Below are 18,756 nucleotides of genomic sequence, written 5' to 3'. Positions count from 1 at the left end.
TTCTGGTTTTCTAAGCCACACAAAAATCTGTCTGAAGCTTACATCAGCCTCCAGAGCTGGTTTGCAGCCTCTGCTTGTAGGATTCTGAATCAAATACCACATAATGGAAGGCCTGAATAATGAGTGACTTCTGGGATGGTCAGTGTGGTGGCCACGCCTAGCCATGCCTAAGAACCTTCTGGAAGTAGTGTAACAGTGTTGAAGAACAGGGAAGGGTGTGTCATCTTAGTGGCTAGTAGGCTCAGCAAGGCATTGGTAGTTAAGAATCAAGCTATGGGCCCAGAGAGATAGCACAGTGGCGTTTGGCTTGCAAGCAGCCGATCCAGGACCAAAGGTGGTTGGTTCGAATCCTGGTGTCCCATATGGTCCCTCGTGCCTGCCAGGAGCTATTTCTGAGCAGACAGCCAGGAGTAACCCCTGAGCACTGCTGGGTGTGGCCCAAAAAACAAAAAACAAAAACCAAAAAAAAAAAAAAAAAAAGAATCAAGCTATGAAGACTGTGTGGAGACTGAGGAGAATAGTGTGGGATTAAGCTAGGCGCAGTGGTCGGCAAGCTGCGGCTCTTGAGCCACATGTGGCTCTTTACACTTTTTAATGCGGCTCTTCTGTGTGCCTGGCTCCAGGAGTCAGGACTCTGCTCCTAGCCTCTGACAGTGCACGCCCTGTGTGGCTCTCAAAGTACATTTCAGTCATGGTTTTGGCGAGATTTGGCTCAGTTGAAAAAAATGGCTGCCCACCACTGAAGTAGGGAAATGGCTCAGCCTCTGCTCACTCTCTTTTCTAATTCATTTGCTTTGGGATTTGTTTGTTTGTTTATGGTGTCAAAGATCAAAGCCAGGATTTCACATATGAGGCAGGAGTTCTGCACAAAGCTTGATCCAGTTTATTCTCTTGTGATTGTATACCAGTGGTCAAGTACATGGATGAGGGAAGAATGAAAGATAAGTGGGTGGACTTTTGTTAAGGGTTATCCTTGGTCCCAGGTCTTGTCCTCAGTGCTGAGAATGTGTCCCTACAGAGGACAGATGTTCCTGGCCTCATGATATTCACAATCTAGTGGGCAGACAGAAATAAATGGTTATGAGCAATATGAACACTGGATAGAAAGGGATGTGGGGGGTGGGGGGGAGCAGATGAGGTCAGTTTTGGGAAGTGACCTTTGCATTAAAGAAGACTAAGTGTGAGTCAGGTGAAGGCCCTTGGGAGGGAAGCCCAAGGATATGGGGCATGCAAGCATAGAGTGCCAAGGGATGGGGAATAGTTTGTTAGATGAGAAATAGATGAGAAAAGGTTAAGATAGTTAGGGCCTTTGAACATCACTCAGAGCCCTAGAGAAGAATTTGGATTCTAAACTGAAGTTAAAAAGAAAACAGTTAAAAGTATTAATTTATAGGGGCTGGAGCAATAGCACAGTGGTGGGGTGTTTGCCTTGCACGTGGCCAACCTGGAATGGACCCGGGTTCGATTCCCGAGAGCCTGCCAGGAGCGACTTCTAAGTGCAGAGTGGAATAATCCCGAGTGCTGTCGGGTGTGGCTCAAGAACCAAACTAAAACAAAACAAAAATAAATTAATTTTAGAGTAACTTCATTAGTCTTAGCATTTTGCAAGAACCATTCAGGCTTCAGTCTAAAGTCCAAATTGGAGGAGGCTAGACTAGAAAAGTGAAACCCTTTGTGAGATTTGTGAGACTAATGCAGTGGTTTAGGGTAAAAAATACTTACCGTATTTTCCGGCATATAAGACGACACCCCAATTTTGCAGTTAAAACATAGGTTTAGGCCTATATTTACTGTGTCAGACAGAACGTTCCTGTGCTGCAACTGTATGTACCACAGTGAGCCAATCACAACAAGCAAAGGTTCAAAGGTTATACTGTCATAGACTTCCTCTCTGACTCTGGCCAATCTGAGCAGGCTTTTGACAGTGTAGATTCGGGTACAGAACACTGTATAATTTGCATGCATAAAAAGCCTGCTTGGATTGGCTGAGTTAGAGAGGCGGTCCGAGCAGCCTAGCAGTGATTGGTGCAGGATCAAGTTGGAAAATTTGTTTTGTGGCAATATTCAGACAATTTTCATTTAGCGGCATATTAAAACATTTTTCAGGATATACTCGGCATATAAGACGACTCCCGATTTTCAGTTGACTTGTTTTTGTTTCAGAAGTCATCTTATACGCCGGAAAATACCGTAGACTAGGGGCCAGAGTGGTGGTGCAAGCGGTAAGGTGTCTGTCTTGCCTGTGTTAGTCTAGAACAGACCGTGGTTCGATCCCCCAGCATCCCATATGGTCCCCCAAGCCAGGAGTGATTTCTGAGTGCATAGCAAGGAGTAACCCCTGATTGTCACTGGACATGGCCCAAAAACTAAAACAAGATACTTAGACTAGCTGTACTATAGATGGACCAGAGAGATAGCATAGTGTGTAGGGCATATTCCTTGCATGTAGCTGATTTGGCTTCTACCACTGACTTTACATATGGTCCCCTGCGCCCCACCAAAATTGATCCCTGAGCACAGAATAAGCCCTAATCATCACTGGGTATGGTCTCCAAACAAACGAAAATAGCCTGGACTACAGTAATGAGAGGGTGGAGAAAAAGAGCGTAGTAAATAATTCACTAACTCCTGAGAAAATGCTAGAAGATATGCATGGATTAATGAATGGGTGAATGAATGAATGAATGCTACAGGAGCATTTGAATGTATACATGCCTGCCTTCATGAACTGCTGCAGGAGTGAAGGTGTACTTTCCTGAATAATGCAGCCATGTGGAAGCAATGGTCTGGGTGGGGCTATGTTTGGAGGGATATGAGCCAAGCTCCAGAAGGGCCTTCCAGATGGTCAAAGGAGGGGAGAAGGGCCCCTCCAGGACAGATCGGAAGGATAAAGCTCTTTGAAGCAGCAAAGTACAGGCTGACAGGGATGGCATATGGATTGATGTGTGTGAGTCAGTCCGAAACTGGTGTATACTTAGATTCAAGAAGCATACGGCCCTTCAAGAAAAAGGGTGTGGCTGTGGAGGGCATGGGTATGGCTGCCCCAGTGGTGGCATTCCTAGAAGAGATGGAGGGAAGCTCTGAAGTTGAGGAAGGGTCTCTGTAGAAAAGCAGACAGTCTAATTGCCTGGGGCATGAGGGACAAGGAGATAAATGAGAAGAGAGAAGGCATCAAGACAGAATAGACATGGAGAGCCTTTCTTCTCTAGGGCCCACAACCTTTGCAAGCCCAGGCTTCTGTGGCTCCTTGCCCAAACAGCTTTCCCATCAGGTGTCCACTTTAGTGTAGCCACTCCCACTCACAGCCCCTCTGGGGCCAGTTGCTCAGCAGCCGGGTCTGGGGACTGCCTGTCCCTCAGCACTGCCTCCTGGACCAGTCAGGATTCCTGGTTTCCCTGGTAACGGGAAACACGTCAGCAGTCTGGGCACTCCCAGTCGCTCCCGGGGCTGCGGTTGCCGAGGAGACACTGCAGCCTAGCTGGGCCCTAGCAGGTGAGGGTGGTGGTGCTGGGATGCCCCAAGCAGTTGGAGCCCAGACCCACAAGGCCCACTCTTGAGCCCCAACAGCTGGGGGCAGGTTCTGGGCTGGGGAGGGATCCCCGGGAGCCTTGAAACCACACCCTGTTTGTACTGAGAGCTGCAGGCTTTGCAGGAACCCCAGGTGCCTGGGGTATCCCTATGGAGCTGAAACCCTCCTGGGGTTCCTCAGGCTAACTTTACTCTGGCACCAAGAGGAGTGGGCTGCAGAGTACAGATTTAGAACTGGGGGTGGGGAGTGAGGACTAGAAAGAAGATCTGAGTAGGCAGTGTTGGGGTCTCATGCGTGCCCCATTCCCCATCCCAAAGGCACCCCTTCCTGAGGTGGTCTTGGTGATCACCTCTGGTGATCTGCAGTCGGGGGAGGATCTCTCCTTTGCAGGCTCTGCCCTGGTGAGAAGGGGCAGGATGCGCTTCTCTCTGCAGCCCAGCCCCAGGCTGTGAGCCCAGCTGGCTGGACTGGAGAGGTGGTGAGAAGGGAGGGCGGAGGCAGGAGGGCATGGGCGCGAGCACCATGTTCTCCCAGGACTTTTTCCTGGCCATCATCCTGCAGGACAGCAGCCCAGGTGAGGGCACCTAGGGTCTGGGTAGGACATGGGTGGGGTTGGCTGGGAGAGCAGAGGCATATGAGGTAGGAGCCAGAGACTGTGGGGACTGGAGTGTTGGCTCGGGGAGGAGGAAGGGTGCACATCACCCTGTGTGCTGCTTGTGGCCACATGGGAAATGTTTGCCTCAGTGTGCATGGCCAGACTGAAGGGGCCTGGGGGTGGTGTCCTCACACACATGGCCCAGGTTGATGCATGCTGTGTCTGAGTGTGCTTGTGCTTGGCCTCTGGGTGCCATCCATCCCTGTGTGTGGGGTCATCGTGGTGGCTGTGGTGTGGCTACGGTGTCCCCACAGGTCTGATGGTGGCTGACTTATCTTGGTGTATGTGCCTTGTGTATGTGCTTGTGTGTGCATTAGTGTATGTCTGATATTGGTGTGAATGTGTTCGCCATGCACACTCAGCGCTGTTTGTGGAGTGTGCTGTCAAATTTATATTTTCTGGGCACACACACATACCCTTGGTGGCAGTGGCACAGGTATGTGGCCGAGCTCTTACAGTCGATGGGTCTGTGTGCATACATGCGTAAACGCAGGGGCTCCTGAGCTGAGAGTAGGTGTACCAGGAGGTCATTTGGGGCCCTTCACCTTCCCTTCTCTCTGCCTTCCTACTTCCCTCCATGTGGCCACATTAATCAGGAGCCAGACCCAGCAGGAGACCTGAGCTGTGCCCCCTGCTGGTGGCCTCCTATGTTGTGGCTGCAGATGGCACTTTCTTTTTTTATTTTATTTTATTTTTTTTGTTTTTTTTTGGCCACACCCGGCAGTGCTCAGGGGTTACTCCTGGCTATCTGCTCAGAAATAGCTCCTGGCAGGCACGGGGGACCATATGGGACACCGGGATTCGAACCAACCACCTTAGGTCCTGGATCGTTTGCAAGGCAAATGCCGCTGTGCTATCTCTCTGGGCCTGCAGATGGCACTTTAAGGAAGAAGGGGAGTTGCTGGTGCCTCTGTCCCATGCCATCTTCTCAACCCCACCAATTTAGGGGAGTTGGGGTGGGGAAACTTGGGCAGACACAGCTGCTGTCTGATAACTGGGTAGGAAAACCTCAACAAGCCCCCACCCTGACAGATTCCTTCTGGAACCCCAACGCCTTCGAGACGGATTCCGACCTGCCGGCTGGATGGATGAGGGTCCAGGACACCTCAGGGACCTATTACTGGCACATCCCGACAGGAACTACCCAATGGGAACCCCCTGGCCGAGCCTCCCCATCACAGGGAAGCAGCCCCCGAGAGGAATCCTCGCAGGTGAGCATGTGGGCCTGTTGTTTCTGAGAGGGTTGTGTTTGGGAAACTGCTGGAGCAGGTGAGCCTTCCACTTCATTGCCCCTGTCTTTTTGCCAGCTCACCTGGACTGGCTTCACCCATGGAGAAGTCTTTGAGGATGGGGAATTTTGGAAGGTAAGCTAGGGGACCAGCTGCACTGTCGGGGGCCAGAGAAGGGTCTGAGTGTCCCAGTTCTAATTTCTCCCTTTCCATTCAAGGATGAGCCCAATGAGGAGGCCCCAATGGATTTGGGACTGAAAGAACCTGAGGAGGGGACATTGCCCTTCCCAGCTCAGAGCCTCAGGTAAGTGGGCAGTTCTGGCAGAGAAGGCTGGCAAGGGAACTGATCGTTTGAAAGGAGCCCAGAGGCAGCTCTGAGGATAGGACTCTGTACCAAGTGTTTTACCTGTCTCCAGCCCAGAGCCATTGCCTCAGGAGGAAGAGAAGCTGCCCTCAAGGAATGTCAACCCAGGAATCAAGGTTCGTGCAAGACCAGTCCTTATCCCCTAGTCTGGGGTTCCTCATATTGTGTTTGGGGCCATTTCTGGTCCAGTATCACTCAGGTTCCAAGTTCAGGCTCTCTCTTTCTCAGCACAGACCTTTTCTCTCTGTTGTTTCTGATTCAGCCAGTCTGATGGCCTGGTTTGGCTCAGATATTTACTTGTACCATCAGGGGTCCCCTCTGATACCACCTCTCTCTGCTGCCCACCATATACTATATCAGGGAACTTCGCACCCTTCCACCCACCCACCATCTTCTGAGTTAGGAATGTTTCTGGTCTTAGTAAATCCCACTGTGTCCTGTGCTCCTGCAGTTTTAGCTCAGGCCTTCTCCTTCCCACCCCTCTTTTGTGCCTGGCAGTGTTTTGCTGTGCGCTCTCTGGGCTGGGTAGAGATGACCGAAGAGGAGCTGGCCCCTGGACGCAGCAGTGTGGCTGTCAACAATTGCATTCGTCAACTCTCCTACCACAAAAACAATCTGCATGACCCCATGTCAGGGGGCTGGGGAGAGGTGAGGACCAGAGCTTAAGTGAAGATGCTGAGAGTTGGGAGAGCAGAGCTGTCCAGGGTAGGGCTGGGGACAGTATGGAGTTAGCCCAGCTTGGGAGTGGCAAAAAACAAAACAAAAAACCCATGTCAGATAAGACAAGTGTGACTCCACTAATGTGGAATTTGGGTGTTTGATTTGACACCAAAACACAGGTTTCCAAACTGTAGCCGGTCACCCTGAGCTGGAGGTGGTGGCAGTTAGGCACTGTCCAGCAGGGGCACCACTGAGTGCTGCTTCCTGGGCCCACAGGGAAAGGATCTGCTGCTGCAGCTTGAGGACGAGACCTTGAAGCTGGTGGAGCCCCAGAATCAGGCCCTGTTGCACGCCCAGCCCATTGTCAGCATTCGCGTATGGGGCGTCGGGCGGGACAGTGGAAGGTGGGAGCAGGGCTTATATTCCAGGGTGGGGGATCCCCCAGCAGCCAGTGTGGGGCCTTTCTTTCTAACTCTGTTGTTTGCATCTCTTTGCTGCCGGACCCAGAGAGAGGTACAATGCCTGTTTACATTAGTCCTTTCTCCTCTCACACCTGGACCAGAAACACCTGACTTGCCCTGTTCTGCCCTGTCCCTTCTTGCCCGCTGTTTTCACCACCATTCTTCCGACCCTCAGCACGCTCACCTGCCTGTTCTCAGCCAGAGGCTGCCCCCACAGAACACCATCCCCAATGGCAGAAACTCCCAAGGATTTATGAGGGATGGGGAAGGCGTGTTGTGGGACTCAACACTTGGAAGCCCTGGAAGACACTGAGGTATTCCTCCCCCAACAGGGACTTTGCCTATGTAGCTCGTGATAAGCTGACCCAGATGCTCAAGTGCCACGTGTTTCGCTGTGAGGCACCCGCCAAGAACATTGCCACCAGCCTGCATGAGATCTGCTCTAAGGCACGGCCCCTTCACTCCTTGGACTAGCTGCCACCTTGATTCTCTAAGGATGTGGTGTTATCCCTAATAGAGGTTGGGTACTCCTGGATGATGTAGACATAATAGACCCTCCTTCCATCTTTCCCTCCCTTCCCTTAGATCATGGCTGAACGGCGCAATGCCCGCTGCTTGGTAAATGGACTCTCCCTGGACCACTCTAAACTTGTGGATGTCCCTTTTCAAGGTCAGTGTCACAGCCCTGCCGGATCCTGCTCAGCTTGCTATTATGGTGGAGGTGGTGGTGATGGGGTGACTCAGGAAGAGGCTCAAGCTACTGGACAGACCAGATAGAAAAATGGTCACCATGAGACTAGATGTTTTGGCTCAATCAATGGAGGGACTTCAATTCAAGGGAAGCAGGTCAGGTGGAGGGAGGGCATTGTCCCCTGGAAGTGAACTACATCTGCTACCATGACTGATCTTTCTCTTCTTTCCTGCAGTGGAATTCCCAGCGCCCAAGAATGAGTTGGTACAAAAGTTCCAAGTCTATTACCTGGGGAATGTGCCAGTCGCTAAACCTGTGGGTATGTCCTTCGGCACTCATGGCCCACTGCCTTGATCCCAAAGCCCTACATACCGCTGCTTCCTGATGCCTCCTTTAGCACTCCTTCATGTCTCTTGTTGTCATTCTGCCCTTCAGAATACCTGTCCACTTCCCGAATCTGCCCCAGCTGCATTCTATCCATCCTATAGCAGCAGTTGGCTCATCTTCTCTGAGCATAAACCACATGAGCAATGCTGAAACAGCATGCAGGAACAGGGCATCTTCTCTGAGGGGAATCTTCTAGAAAAGTTTTGGCTGAGTTGGGTAGCAGGTTGTGGTGATGGAAAAATTAGTTTGCTTGGAGTCAATTTTGAGATTAAGTATTGAGCAGAGACCATGGGCATCTTGAGAGGAAGTGATGTGGTGACTTTACAAACGGGCTTTTTTGCTTGAAAAGTACTTCTTTAGAGGTTATGCCATTGGATTATGCTGCTGTGAAATTGAGATTATGACAATCATCAATTCATAGATTAGAAAAATGAAGCTTGGGGCCGGAGAGATAGCATGGAGGTAAGGCGTTTGCCTTGCATGCAAAAGATTGGTGGTTCAAATCCCAGCATCTCATATGGTCCCCTGAGCCTGCCAGGAGTGATTTATGAGCATAGAGCCAGGAGTAACCCCTGAGTGTTGCCGGGTGTGACTCAAAAACCAAAAAAAAAAAAAAAAAGAAAGAAAGAAAAATGAAGCGCAAGACCATTGAGTTCACTCTTACAATCTTGGAGCTTCCATAGTACCTGCTGTATGGTCATTTGTTCGTTCACTTAGCCCCTGTAAAGCCTGCTATATTTCATGTCTGACTCTCATCTGATTACATGTAGGTTGCACATATTAGAAAAATCAGTATTTAGGGGCTGGAGCAATAGCACAAAGGTAGGGCGTTTGTCTTGCATGCTGCCGACCCAGGACAGACCCGGGTTCATCCCATATGGTCCCTCAAGTCTACCAGGCACAATTTCTGAGCACAGAGCCAGGAGTAACCCCTGAGCACCAAAGGGGTGTGACCCAAAAACCAAAAAAAGAAAAGAAAAAAGAAAAAACAGAATTTAATTGAATGATCACAGTGTATAACTACGGATTGTCATTTATTAAAAGAAAATAGTTAGGTGCTAAGAAACTAGATAACAGGAATTTCATCTATTATAGGGAGCAAGGAAAGACTTCTTGAGAGTCAGAGAGCACCCAGGAGTTAAGGCAATTGACTTGCATACTGTTGATCCCAGTTCAATCTCAATCACTGCGTATGGTTCCCCAAGCACCACCTGAAATGATCCCTGAGAACAAGAACAAGGCCAGGAATTAGCCCTGAGCATCTCTGGTGTGGCCCCAAACTTTTACACCACCGCCCTCCACACAGAGAAAAGGTAAAGAGGAATCAATGTGGTAAAGGGAGATGGAGATGGGACATGGTAGGGAAAGGCCATTCCAGGTGGAATGAGTAAAGTACATGAGGACCACAGCTCTTCAGAGATGTGGAGAGAAGATGAAATGCATGCAGTACAGATGAGAGCTGGACAGCAGTCACATCTGTAGGACTTCATAGCCTCCTAATAATTTGATCTTTTTCTTAAGACTATACTGGGTTGTTTTCAGGAAAGCAATTGGCATAATTATATTCAGATTTTGTAAAGCTTACTTTGGCTTTACCATGGAGAAAGATGTTCAGCGGGTGTAGGAGGATGTGAGGAACACAATTAGCAGGATCTTGCAGTAGTCGTGACCAGAAATGAGAATATCTTGGACTACAGTGGAGCTGTAGAGGAGTGTCTAGATTCAAGAGATGTTCAGATGGGAGTCTGAGTGATAGCACAGCAGATAGGGCATTTGCTTTCCACATGGCCAACCTGGATTTGAGCCCCAGCATCCCATATGGTCCTTTGAGCCTGCCAGGAGTAATTTTTTAAGCACAGAGCCAGAAGTAATCCCTGAGCACTGCTGGCTGTCACCCCACCCCCCAAGAAATGTTTAGATAATTAGAAAATAAGTGTGGGGGCAGAAGATAAAGAGCAGTAGTGGAATAATTGCTTTCCATTTGTGAGACCCTCAGTTGTGGTACCACAACAGACCAAAACCAAATCTTTCTTCTCTTTTTTTCTTTTTTTTTGGGGGGGGGGTTAAGTCACACCCAGCGATGCTCAGGAGCTACTCTTGGCTCTGCAGCCAGAAATCACTCCTGGCAGGCTTGAGGGACCATATTGGATGCTGGGAATTGAACCCGGGTCCGTCTGGGTCAGCTGCATGCAAGGCAAATGCCTTACCACTGTGCTATCTCTCCAGCCCCTCTATTTTTCTTTTATTTTTTGGTTTTGGGGTCACATCTAGTAGTGCTCAGGGATTACTCCTGGCTCTGTGTTCAGAAATCACTCCTGGCAAGCTTGGGGGACCATTTGGGATGCCAGAAATTGAACTGGGGTCTATCCTATGTTGGCCAAGTGCAAGGCAAACGCCCTACCAATGTGCTATTGCTCTGGCCCCCAAACCAGACCTTTCTGACTGATTAAATATGGAGTGAGGGACAGAAACATTAAAGATAACTCTTGGCTTCCTGACTTTTGGAGAATGAGTCTATTCTCTAAAGGTGGCAGACACTGGGGCCAAAGAGATATAGCACAGAATATTGAATATAGAATTGCAGAGAAGGGGCCAGAGCTATAGCACAATGGCTACAGTATTGGCCTTGCATACAACCCACCCAGGTTTGATCTCCAGCATCCCCTGTGCATCCCCTGAACACCAACAGGAGTGATTTCTGAGTGCAGAGTCAATATAGTAAGCCAGGTATAGCCAAATACAAACAAATAAACAAACAAAAATCAAAACCCCAAAGAAATGAGTCATGCCAAAGATCCTAAAGAAGAGTTCAGAGGGTTTGGTGAAGACATGAATAAATGTCTGAGTGAATAAGACTTGAGTCAGATGACTTAGCCAGCAGATGGCTAGGACTCAAAGCTGGTCATTTGCAGTTTTCTTCCTCTCACCACCTAATTTTAATAATCAACACTTTATGCTCCATGACTTGAGACAATGTATTCATTCCCCTCAAATTATTTTTATCTAAATGGTCATATGAAGGAGTTTTTAGGGGGGCTAAAGAGATAGTACACAGTGTAGGATTTTGCCTAGGTTTGGCTGACCTGGACTCAATCCCCGACACCTCATATCATCTCCTGAGCACTGCTAGGAGTGATCCCTGATTACAGATCCAGGAGTAAGCCCAGAATATCTCTAGGTGTGACCAAAAACTAAAAAAAAAAAAAAAAAAAAAAAAGTGAATTTTTATAGGGAACTAATCAGAAAACTGTGGATTAAAGATCAGGAGATACCAGAATAAAAAAATAGAGTTTCTTTGTGGACTAGTTCCCTGAGGCACTTTATTTTTGTCTATTATTTATTGTCTACCTAGAAACCCAAACAAAGTAAGGGCCAGGTTTTGGAAGTGAAAGGTTAACTGAGAAACTCATTCTTATCTTTGGGCTTGGGCAAGGGCATTGTGCTTATTTAATTTTGATCTTTAATCCAGTTTCAGAAATGAAGCTGTTAGTATAGCACTGTTGAAAGATTGGGTGGATCAGGGGCCAGAGAGATAGCACAGTGGTAAGGCATTTGCCTTAGGCACAGAAGGATGGTGGCATCCCATATGGCCAGGAGGGATTTCTGAGTGTAGAACTAGGAGTAACCCCTGAGCACTGCCGGGTGTGACCCAAAAAAAAAACAAAAAAAGAAAAAAAAATAAAAGAAAGATTGGGTGGGTCAAATGGAACCTCTATATAATAAAAGTCCTATTTTTATAAAAGTTCTTATAGGCCCCAGACTTGTTTGATGTTTACCTCAGGTTTAGAGAAATTTAAAAATTCAAAAGGTTGAGATCGTACAGGGGTATTTGCTTTGCATACCACTGACCTCAGTTAGATCATTAGGATCCCATATGATCTTCTGATCCTACTAGGAATGATTCCTGAACACAGCCAGGAGTAAGCCCTGAACAGTACCAGATGTAAACCCCCAAAGAAAACAAACAAACAAACAAAAAAAACCTGAAGGCAAAGATTGCAATGAGAAACAGGATCTGACGTTTTCTTTCCTTCTTCTTCTTCTTCTTTTTTTTTTTTTTTTTTTTTGGTGTTTGGGTCACACCCGGCGCACTCAGGGGTTACTTCTGGTTCTACACTCAGAAATTGCTCCTGGCAGGCTCGGGGGACCATATGGGATGCCGAGATTTGAACCACCATCCTTCTGCATGCAAGGCAAATGCCTTACCTCCATGCTATCTCTCTGGCCCTGAATCTGAAGTTTTCTGGGGCAGTATAAATCAGTAGGCAGCTTCATCAGTATAAAAAAAAAAAAGACAAAAGGTTTGGACACATACACAGAGCACTATATTAAAACAATGACAGAACTCATCCAAAAGGGGATTGAATGGGGCTTGGAGTTAGGTGCAGGGGCTGGAGCCTTGGGAGTTAGGTACACAGGTATGGTGCTTGCCTTGCATGTAACCAACCTAGTTTGCTTCCCAGCACAAGATATGGCCAACCTGAACACTGCAGGAGTGATCTCTGAGCATAGAGCCTGGAGTAAGCCCTAAGCACCACTGTGCCCCCTGGACCCCACCTCCCTCCCCAATTAGTTGGAGAATTACAGAGAGGAGGGAGTATTTCAGGTGGATTCTGGTGACAGTAACAGTGTCCTCAGATGACTTATGTGAAGTGGGAAGGAGAGCCTTGCAGTGAAGGGAAATCAAATTTTATTCTAAATTCTGAGGAAAGGGAGGGAAAGGAGGAGAAGAAAAGGGAAGGGAGAGGGAAGAGAGAAAGAGGAGGGGAGAGGGAAGGAGGGAGAAAGAAAGAGGAGAGGAGAGGGAGGGAGGGAGAGAGAGAGACTCTTAAGAAAGAATGTGGAGGAAGCATGGAGTGATAACACAGTGGTACGTTCCTTGCCTTGCACATGGGAGACCTAGGATGGACCTGGGTTCACTCCTGGTATCCCATATGGGATATCCTGCCAGGACCGATTTCTTTTCTTTTTTTTTTTTTTTTTTTTTTTGGTTTTTGGGTCACACCCAGCGGTGCTCAGGGGTTACTCCTGGCTGTCTGCTCAGAAATAGCTCCTGGCAGGCACTGGGTACCATATGGGACACCGGGATTCAAACCAACCACCTTAGGTTCTGGATCTGCTGCTTGCAAGGCAAACACCGCTATCTCTCCAGACCCCAGGATCGATTTCTGAGTGCAGAGCCAAGACTAACCCGAGTGCCAACAGGTGTGGCCCAAAAACCAAAAAGAACGAAAGAGAGAGAAAGAAAAAAAGAAGAAAGAAAGGAAGGAAAGAAAGAAAAGGAAGGAAGGAAGGAAGGAAGGAAGGAAGGAAGGAAGGAAGGAAGGAAGGAAGGAAAAAAGAAGAGTTCTGGAGTGGTGGCACAAGTGGTAAGGCGTCTGCCTTGCTCTCGCTAGCCTAGGACGGACCATAGTTCGATCCCTTGGCATCCCACATGGTCCCCCAAGCCAGGAGCGATTTCTGAGTGCATAGCCAGGAGTAACCCCTGAGTGTCACCTGGTATGGTCCCCCCCAAAAAAAAACAAAAAAAAGGAAGGGAGAGAGGGAGAAAGAAAAAAGGAAGAAAGAAAAAAGGAAGGAAAGAAAGAAAGAAAGAAAGAAAAAGAAAAAGAAGGAAGGAAGAAAAAGAAGGAAGGAAGAAAGATAGATAGATGTGGGTTTTTCCTCACAGGCAGAGTCACTGTATCCATCCCAGTAGGAAAGTATGAAAGTACTCATCTCAAGAGGGGAGGGGATCCAGGGGACAGGTTTGTGTGTACCATGTGCATGGCTGGCATGTGCAACAATGACATATTGGGCCCAGGGAGCAAATGTGCACCTCTCCTTTGTTCCAGTTGCATTCTATAGGGTTTCTCCCAACTTGCCCCCCCCCCACCTCCTACTTGGGGCTTTCCATGTAGGTAAAGGTCAATTGCTTGGGTGGTTTCAAGGAGCAATTGATGGTCTTTGATCTTCCTTTCCTGGCTTTTTATTTCTGCTGGAGCTTCTATTATCAGCCTTAGTTTCAGAATCCACAAGATCCAGAGAGCCTTAGGGCCAGTGACTAGAGTAGCTTCTTGTTACATCCCAAGGATACTTTGTTTTGGGGAGCCCTTCCTATTTACTATCCTGCTTCATTCTACTACTGAGGGAGGTTGGGGCTGGAGAGATAGTACCCCCTGGAAAGTAGGACATCTCCCCTGCCACTGACCCTAGCACTGCCTGTGATCGTCTAAGCTTGTACCACCAGAGGTCACCCCTGAGCACTGCTGGGTGTGGCCCAACTTCAAACACCACAGAAAAACAGAAACTGGGGAGGTTGGAAGTGAGAAAAGCAGTCCCAGTGAGAAGGGGATATTTGATAAACAGCTCTACCCTTGTACTGTTTCCTTCCGATTCTTCTTCCCTCTCACTCGAATCCTTGTTGCCTCTTTCAGTTACTGCTCTTACTTCAGCACTTGTCCCTTTCTTCTTTGTGTCTTTTCCATCCACTGGCTTTCACCTTGCTAAATCTTTGGCTGTCCTAGGTTGGCCTTCAGCTTAGTGGCTCGGCTGTTTGAGGGAGGGCTTTCACACACACACACACACACACACACACACACACACACACACACACACACGCTCGGCTGTTTGAGGGAGGGCTTTCACACACACACACACACACACGTGTGTGTGTGTGTGTGTGTGTGTGTCTTTTCCACACCTGTCTTAAACTTTTTTGTTTGCTTGTTTGTTTGTTTTTGGGTCACACCGGGCATCGCTCAGGGTTTATTCCTGGCTCCACGCTCGGAAATCGCTCCTGGCAGGCTTGGGGGGACCATATGGGATGCCAGGATTCGAACCAGTGACCTTCTGCATGAAAGGCAAACGTCTTACCTCCATGCTATCTTTCAGGCCCCTGTCTTAAGCTTTTTATCTTATCTTACACTTTATCTACCAAAAGTTTAACATTGGGACCTTTTGTTTTGTTTTTTGGGGGGAGGGGCTTACCCACCCTGTGGTGCTCAGAGCTAATTCTGTGCTCTGGAATCACTCTTGGCTGGTCTGGGGATGGGGGACCATATGAGTGCTGGGGATCAAATGACTTGGCCTTGTGCATCCTACCAATTCTGTTGCTCCAGCCCATTGACTTCTGAAGCTGCATTTTTTACTCATTCAAAACATGACCATTGGGTGCTGACTTGTACAAAGCACCACTCTTAGGTTCTTGGTATATCTTCATGATGTCAGGTACCTCACTGATAGTCTATCCAAAAAAAAAATACAGACTATTACAAAATAAAGTGGTTATACAGAGTGATTATACAGCAGGTTGGGCGCTTGCCTTGTACGCAACTGATTGGGTTTGATCTGTGCAGCTCTTATGATTTCTCTGAACTCCACCAGAACTAAGCCTTGAGCACAGATCAGAAGTCTTAAGCTGGTTGTGGCCCAAAGACAAAAATAAAAACACCCAGTTTATAGTATGTTAGAAGGCAACAATTGCTGTGAGCAAAAATATACAGGGCAGGAGGATAAGGGGCCTTGGAGGTGCAGAAGACAAGGTGTTAAGTTTCAGTCCTGAGTTGCTAAGGTTAACACACCATGAAGGAAAGGACTTTCCCAGCTAGTTGTTCCACTACCTTCTGCATACCTCACCTCTGCATATCTCACCCACATCAAGGTCAATTTCCACTCCAGTGGCTTCCTTTGCAGATTTTTGCCGTCTCTGGTTTGTTTGTACTGTTGATTTTGATTTTTCCACTCCACTAACCTGTCATAAATGTCACAATCCTCTGCATTCGGGCTTGGCCAGATGCACTCTTGCCTCTCTGTCATTCTTTCCTGGACTTTTGGGTTCTGTAGTTATGTTAGGGGTTAGTCTCTCATTTATAGGCATCTCTCATTTGTACCTAGAGTTTCTTTAGGGCAGCGATGGCTAACCTTTTTGAGCTCTAGTGCCCAAACTGTCACACAAAACTAAAGAATTTCCTCAAAAGAGCCAGCATGTGATTAAATCTTAATAACAAGATTTTAGTATCTAAAAGCTATGCAGCACGCGCCACATATCTCAATTGCAGACCTTCTCGAGTGCCAGTTGCAAGGCCTTTGGTGCCACAGCTGGCACGCGTGCTGTAGGTTCGCCATCTTGGCTTTAGGATATAATCCTAGTGCTACCAGTGGGTACACAGAGATAAACTAAACTTGTTTCTGTTCTTTTTTTTTTTTTTTTTTTGGTTTTTGGGCCACACCCGGTAACGCTCAGGGGTTACACCTGGCTATGTGCTCAGAAGTTGCTCCTGGCTTGGGGGACCGTATGGAACACCGGGGGATCGAACCGCGCTCCGTCCAAGGCTAGCGCAGGAAAGGCAGGCACCTTACCTCTAGCGCCACCGCCCGGCCCCTTGTTTCTGTTCTTAAGATGGCCAAAGCTGCATGTTGAAAACAGATTTACATCAATTTCAAGATGCTTTACCCAGAGTCGTCCCAGCAAATGTCTTCTCTGCCCCAAGCAGGGAAGGCCTTTGGGACAGAGCCTAAGGGATCCCAGCAGAATGCGAATCAGGACTTTGTCAGTCAGATCAGTCAGGGAGGGGAAAAGCGGTTCCCTGTGAACCCTTTCTTTACAGTCTGTGTCTCTTGAGGGCATCATTTTCTCCTACTTTGTATTCCCCATTTGCCTAGCAGGGTGTTTGCCAAGATTAAATGTTAATAAATGCTACATAAATCAGTTGATATGAGGCTTGATAGCTCTGAAGAGGCCAGTTTTCTTTTGGGGGGAGGTGGGGAGGATTTGTCTGCTGTGGAGCAAGATGGGCCTTGATCCAGCCAAAAGTAGTAAGATGAGCAAGGTCAAGTTGAGGGAGGTACTTTTTTTTTTTTTTTTTTTTTGGTTTTTGGCTCAACCCAGCAGCACTCAGGGGCTACTCGCACAACTGGCAGGCACAGGGGACTATATGGGAAGCTGGGATTTGAACCACCAACATTCTGCATGAAAGGGAAACGCCTTGCCTCCATGCTATCTCTCCAGCCCCAAGGGAGGTACTTTCTAGGAAGATAATTTTCCTCTATGCACCAAGAGTCTCAAGTTGGGAGATCAGGCACTGAAAGGGGTAAGAGACCCAGGAGCTAACCTCAAAGACCCCTGAGAATGGCCAAAGTAAGAAGCCCATCTCTGGAACCAGGTATCCCCTCCCCCCTGCCACCACAGGCACATTTTATAAAGAAACTTCAGTTTCTTTATTTGTAAAATGTTGAGTAAGAGAATTTATTGTGAGATTGTTGGGAACATAAGTGAAATAATGCTTTGTAATGACTCCACAGCATGTGACAGGAGAGTAAATATTTCTCAGCGGACTCAAACAAAACAAAGCTTGGGGTTTAGGACAGGAATGTCCTAGCCTGCAGGGGCTGTTTGAGAGTTACTGTTAGTGTGAATTTATGGAATGTTTGCATGTGATGAGCACAAGACAGGGTTCCTGAGCTTTGGGGAAGGTGCAGGGTGTCAATCTATTCTAATAACTGGAAGTGATAGAGGCAGTAAAGAAAATCATGCTTAGGATTCAAGTTTGAAGAAACCAGAACGGTGCCAAGGAGAAGCACCAAGGAAAAGTTACTATTGGAGGTGTGATTTGTGAAAGGTCTTCCCTAGCAGGGCTGGGAAATTGCTCTTTATCCCCGGTGACACCACATTTGCGGCCATGTCTTCCAGGTATCGATGTGATAAATGGGGCCCTAGAGTCAGTCCTGTCCTCCAGTAGCCGCGAGCAGTGGACCCCAAGCCACGTCAGTGTGGCCCCCGCTACCCTCACCATCTTGCACCAGCAGGTAAAGACCCGGGGTGGGAGAAGATCTGGCTGTGCCTCTGTGGAGGGGACTGCAAGGGGCTGTTAAGTGCCTGTGGTAAGATGCTGTCTGTGCCCACGAGACACAGGGCTTGGGGCTGCTTGTTTATATCAGGGTTTCTGCTTCCCAGACGGAGGCAGTGCTGGGGGAATGTCGGGTGCGCTTCCTCTCCTTCCTGGCAGTGGGCAGAGATGTCCACACATTTGCATTCATCATGGCTGCCGGCCCAGCCTCCTTCTGCTGCCACATGTTCTGGTGCGAGCCCAACGCTGCGAGCCTCTCAGAGGCTGTGCAGGCTGCGTGCATGGTAAGCAGGCGGGGTGGGTGGCAAGTGGATGGCATTTCCTCCCACCCCATGCGGGGCAGGCTGGAGATTGACTCCTCCTCTGCCTCTCTGCAGCTCCGTTACCAGAAGTGTCTGGATGCACGTTCCCAGGCCTCCACTTCCTGCCTCCCAGCACCCCCTGCTGAGTCTGTTGCCCGGCGTGTAGGCTGGACTGTCCGCAGGGGGGTTCAGTCGCTGTGGGGGTCCCTCAAGCCCAAACGGCTGGGGGCCCATACTCCCTGAAGCCCTCTGTCCCTCCTCCACCTGCTTGCATTATACCCCCTGGGAACTCAAGGGTATGAAGCAGGGAGGGGCCCTAGAGGCTATTAGGCCACAGCCCCCCCAAAAGCTGCCCCTCCCAAGGAGCTGAGGTTCCTTGACTATGGGCTGGGAGGGGAAAGTGATAATACTGGATGACTAGAGGCCCGGGGAGCGAGGACAACCCTGGGCTCTTACCCATTTCTGATGGAGCAGGAGGAATCGGTTTAGGCCAGGCCTTCCTGGTAGGGTCCAGGAAGGGGGTGGCAGTCCAGGTATGGGTCACCTCCCCCTTGCTCTGTGGCCACCTCTGCTGTACTGATATCACTAATAAAGTCTGTCTGCCCTACTGAGCTATGCTTCCTGTGCCTACATTACACGTTAAACAGCATC

General features: G+C 48.6%; 1 protein-coding gene across 2 annotated transcripts in view; it reads left to right on the top strand.

The window, feature by feature from the left end:
- Window positions 1–18,716, top strand: part of APBB1 (amyloid beta precursor protein binding family B member 1) — a 32,416-nt gene extending 13,700 nt beyond the window's left edge. The window contains exons 1-14 of one of the 2 annotated variants that reach the window (XM_049780274.1): window positions 3,349–3,492; window positions 3,920–4,103; window positions 5,217–5,395; window positions 5,492–5,548; window positions 5,632–5,717; window positions 5,830–5,893; window positions 6,276–6,425; window positions 6,714–6,841; window positions 7,231–7,345; window positions 7,484–7,568; window positions 7,825–7,908; window positions 17,647–17,762; window positions 17,911–18,087; window positions 18,181–18,716. In XM_049780274.1, the coding sequence (XP_049636231.1) occupies window positions 4,037–4,103; window positions 5,217–5,395; window positions 5,492–5,548; window positions 5,632–5,717; window positions 5,830–5,893; window positions 6,276–6,425; window positions 6,714–6,841; window positions 7,231–7,345; window positions 7,484–7,568; window positions 7,825–7,908; window positions 17,647–17,762; window positions 17,911–18,087; window positions 18,181–18,348 (1,476 nt within the window). In that variant the 5' untranslated portion in view covers window positions 3,349–3,492; window positions 3,920–4,036 and the 3' untranslated portion in view covers window positions 18,349–18,716. Of the gene's footprint in view, window positions 1–3,348; window positions 3,493–3,919; window positions 4,104–5,216; window positions 5,396–5,491; window positions 5,549–5,631; window positions 5,718–5,829; window positions 5,894–6,275; window positions 6,426–6,713; window positions 6,842–7,230; window positions 7,346–7,483; window positions 7,569–7,824; window positions 7,909–17,646; window positions 17,763–17,910; window positions 18,088–18,180 lie in introns of those variants that run through there. The other variant, XM_049780273.1, reaches the window with a different exon arrangement.
- The last annotated feature ends 40 nt before the right edge of the window (window positions 18,717–18,756 follow it).

Source organism: Suncus etruscus, chromosome 9, assembly GCF_024139225.1.
Source record: "Suncus etruscus isolate mSunEtr1 chromosome 9, mSunEtr1.pri.cur, whole genome shotgun sequence".
Classification (NCBI taxonomy): Eukaryota; Metazoa; Chordata; class Mammalia; order Eulipotyphla; family Soricidae; genus Suncus; species Suncus etruscus.
The sequence above is the reverse complement of the archived record's forward strand: the minus strand, read 5'-3'. Positions and strand labels throughout refer to the sequence as shown.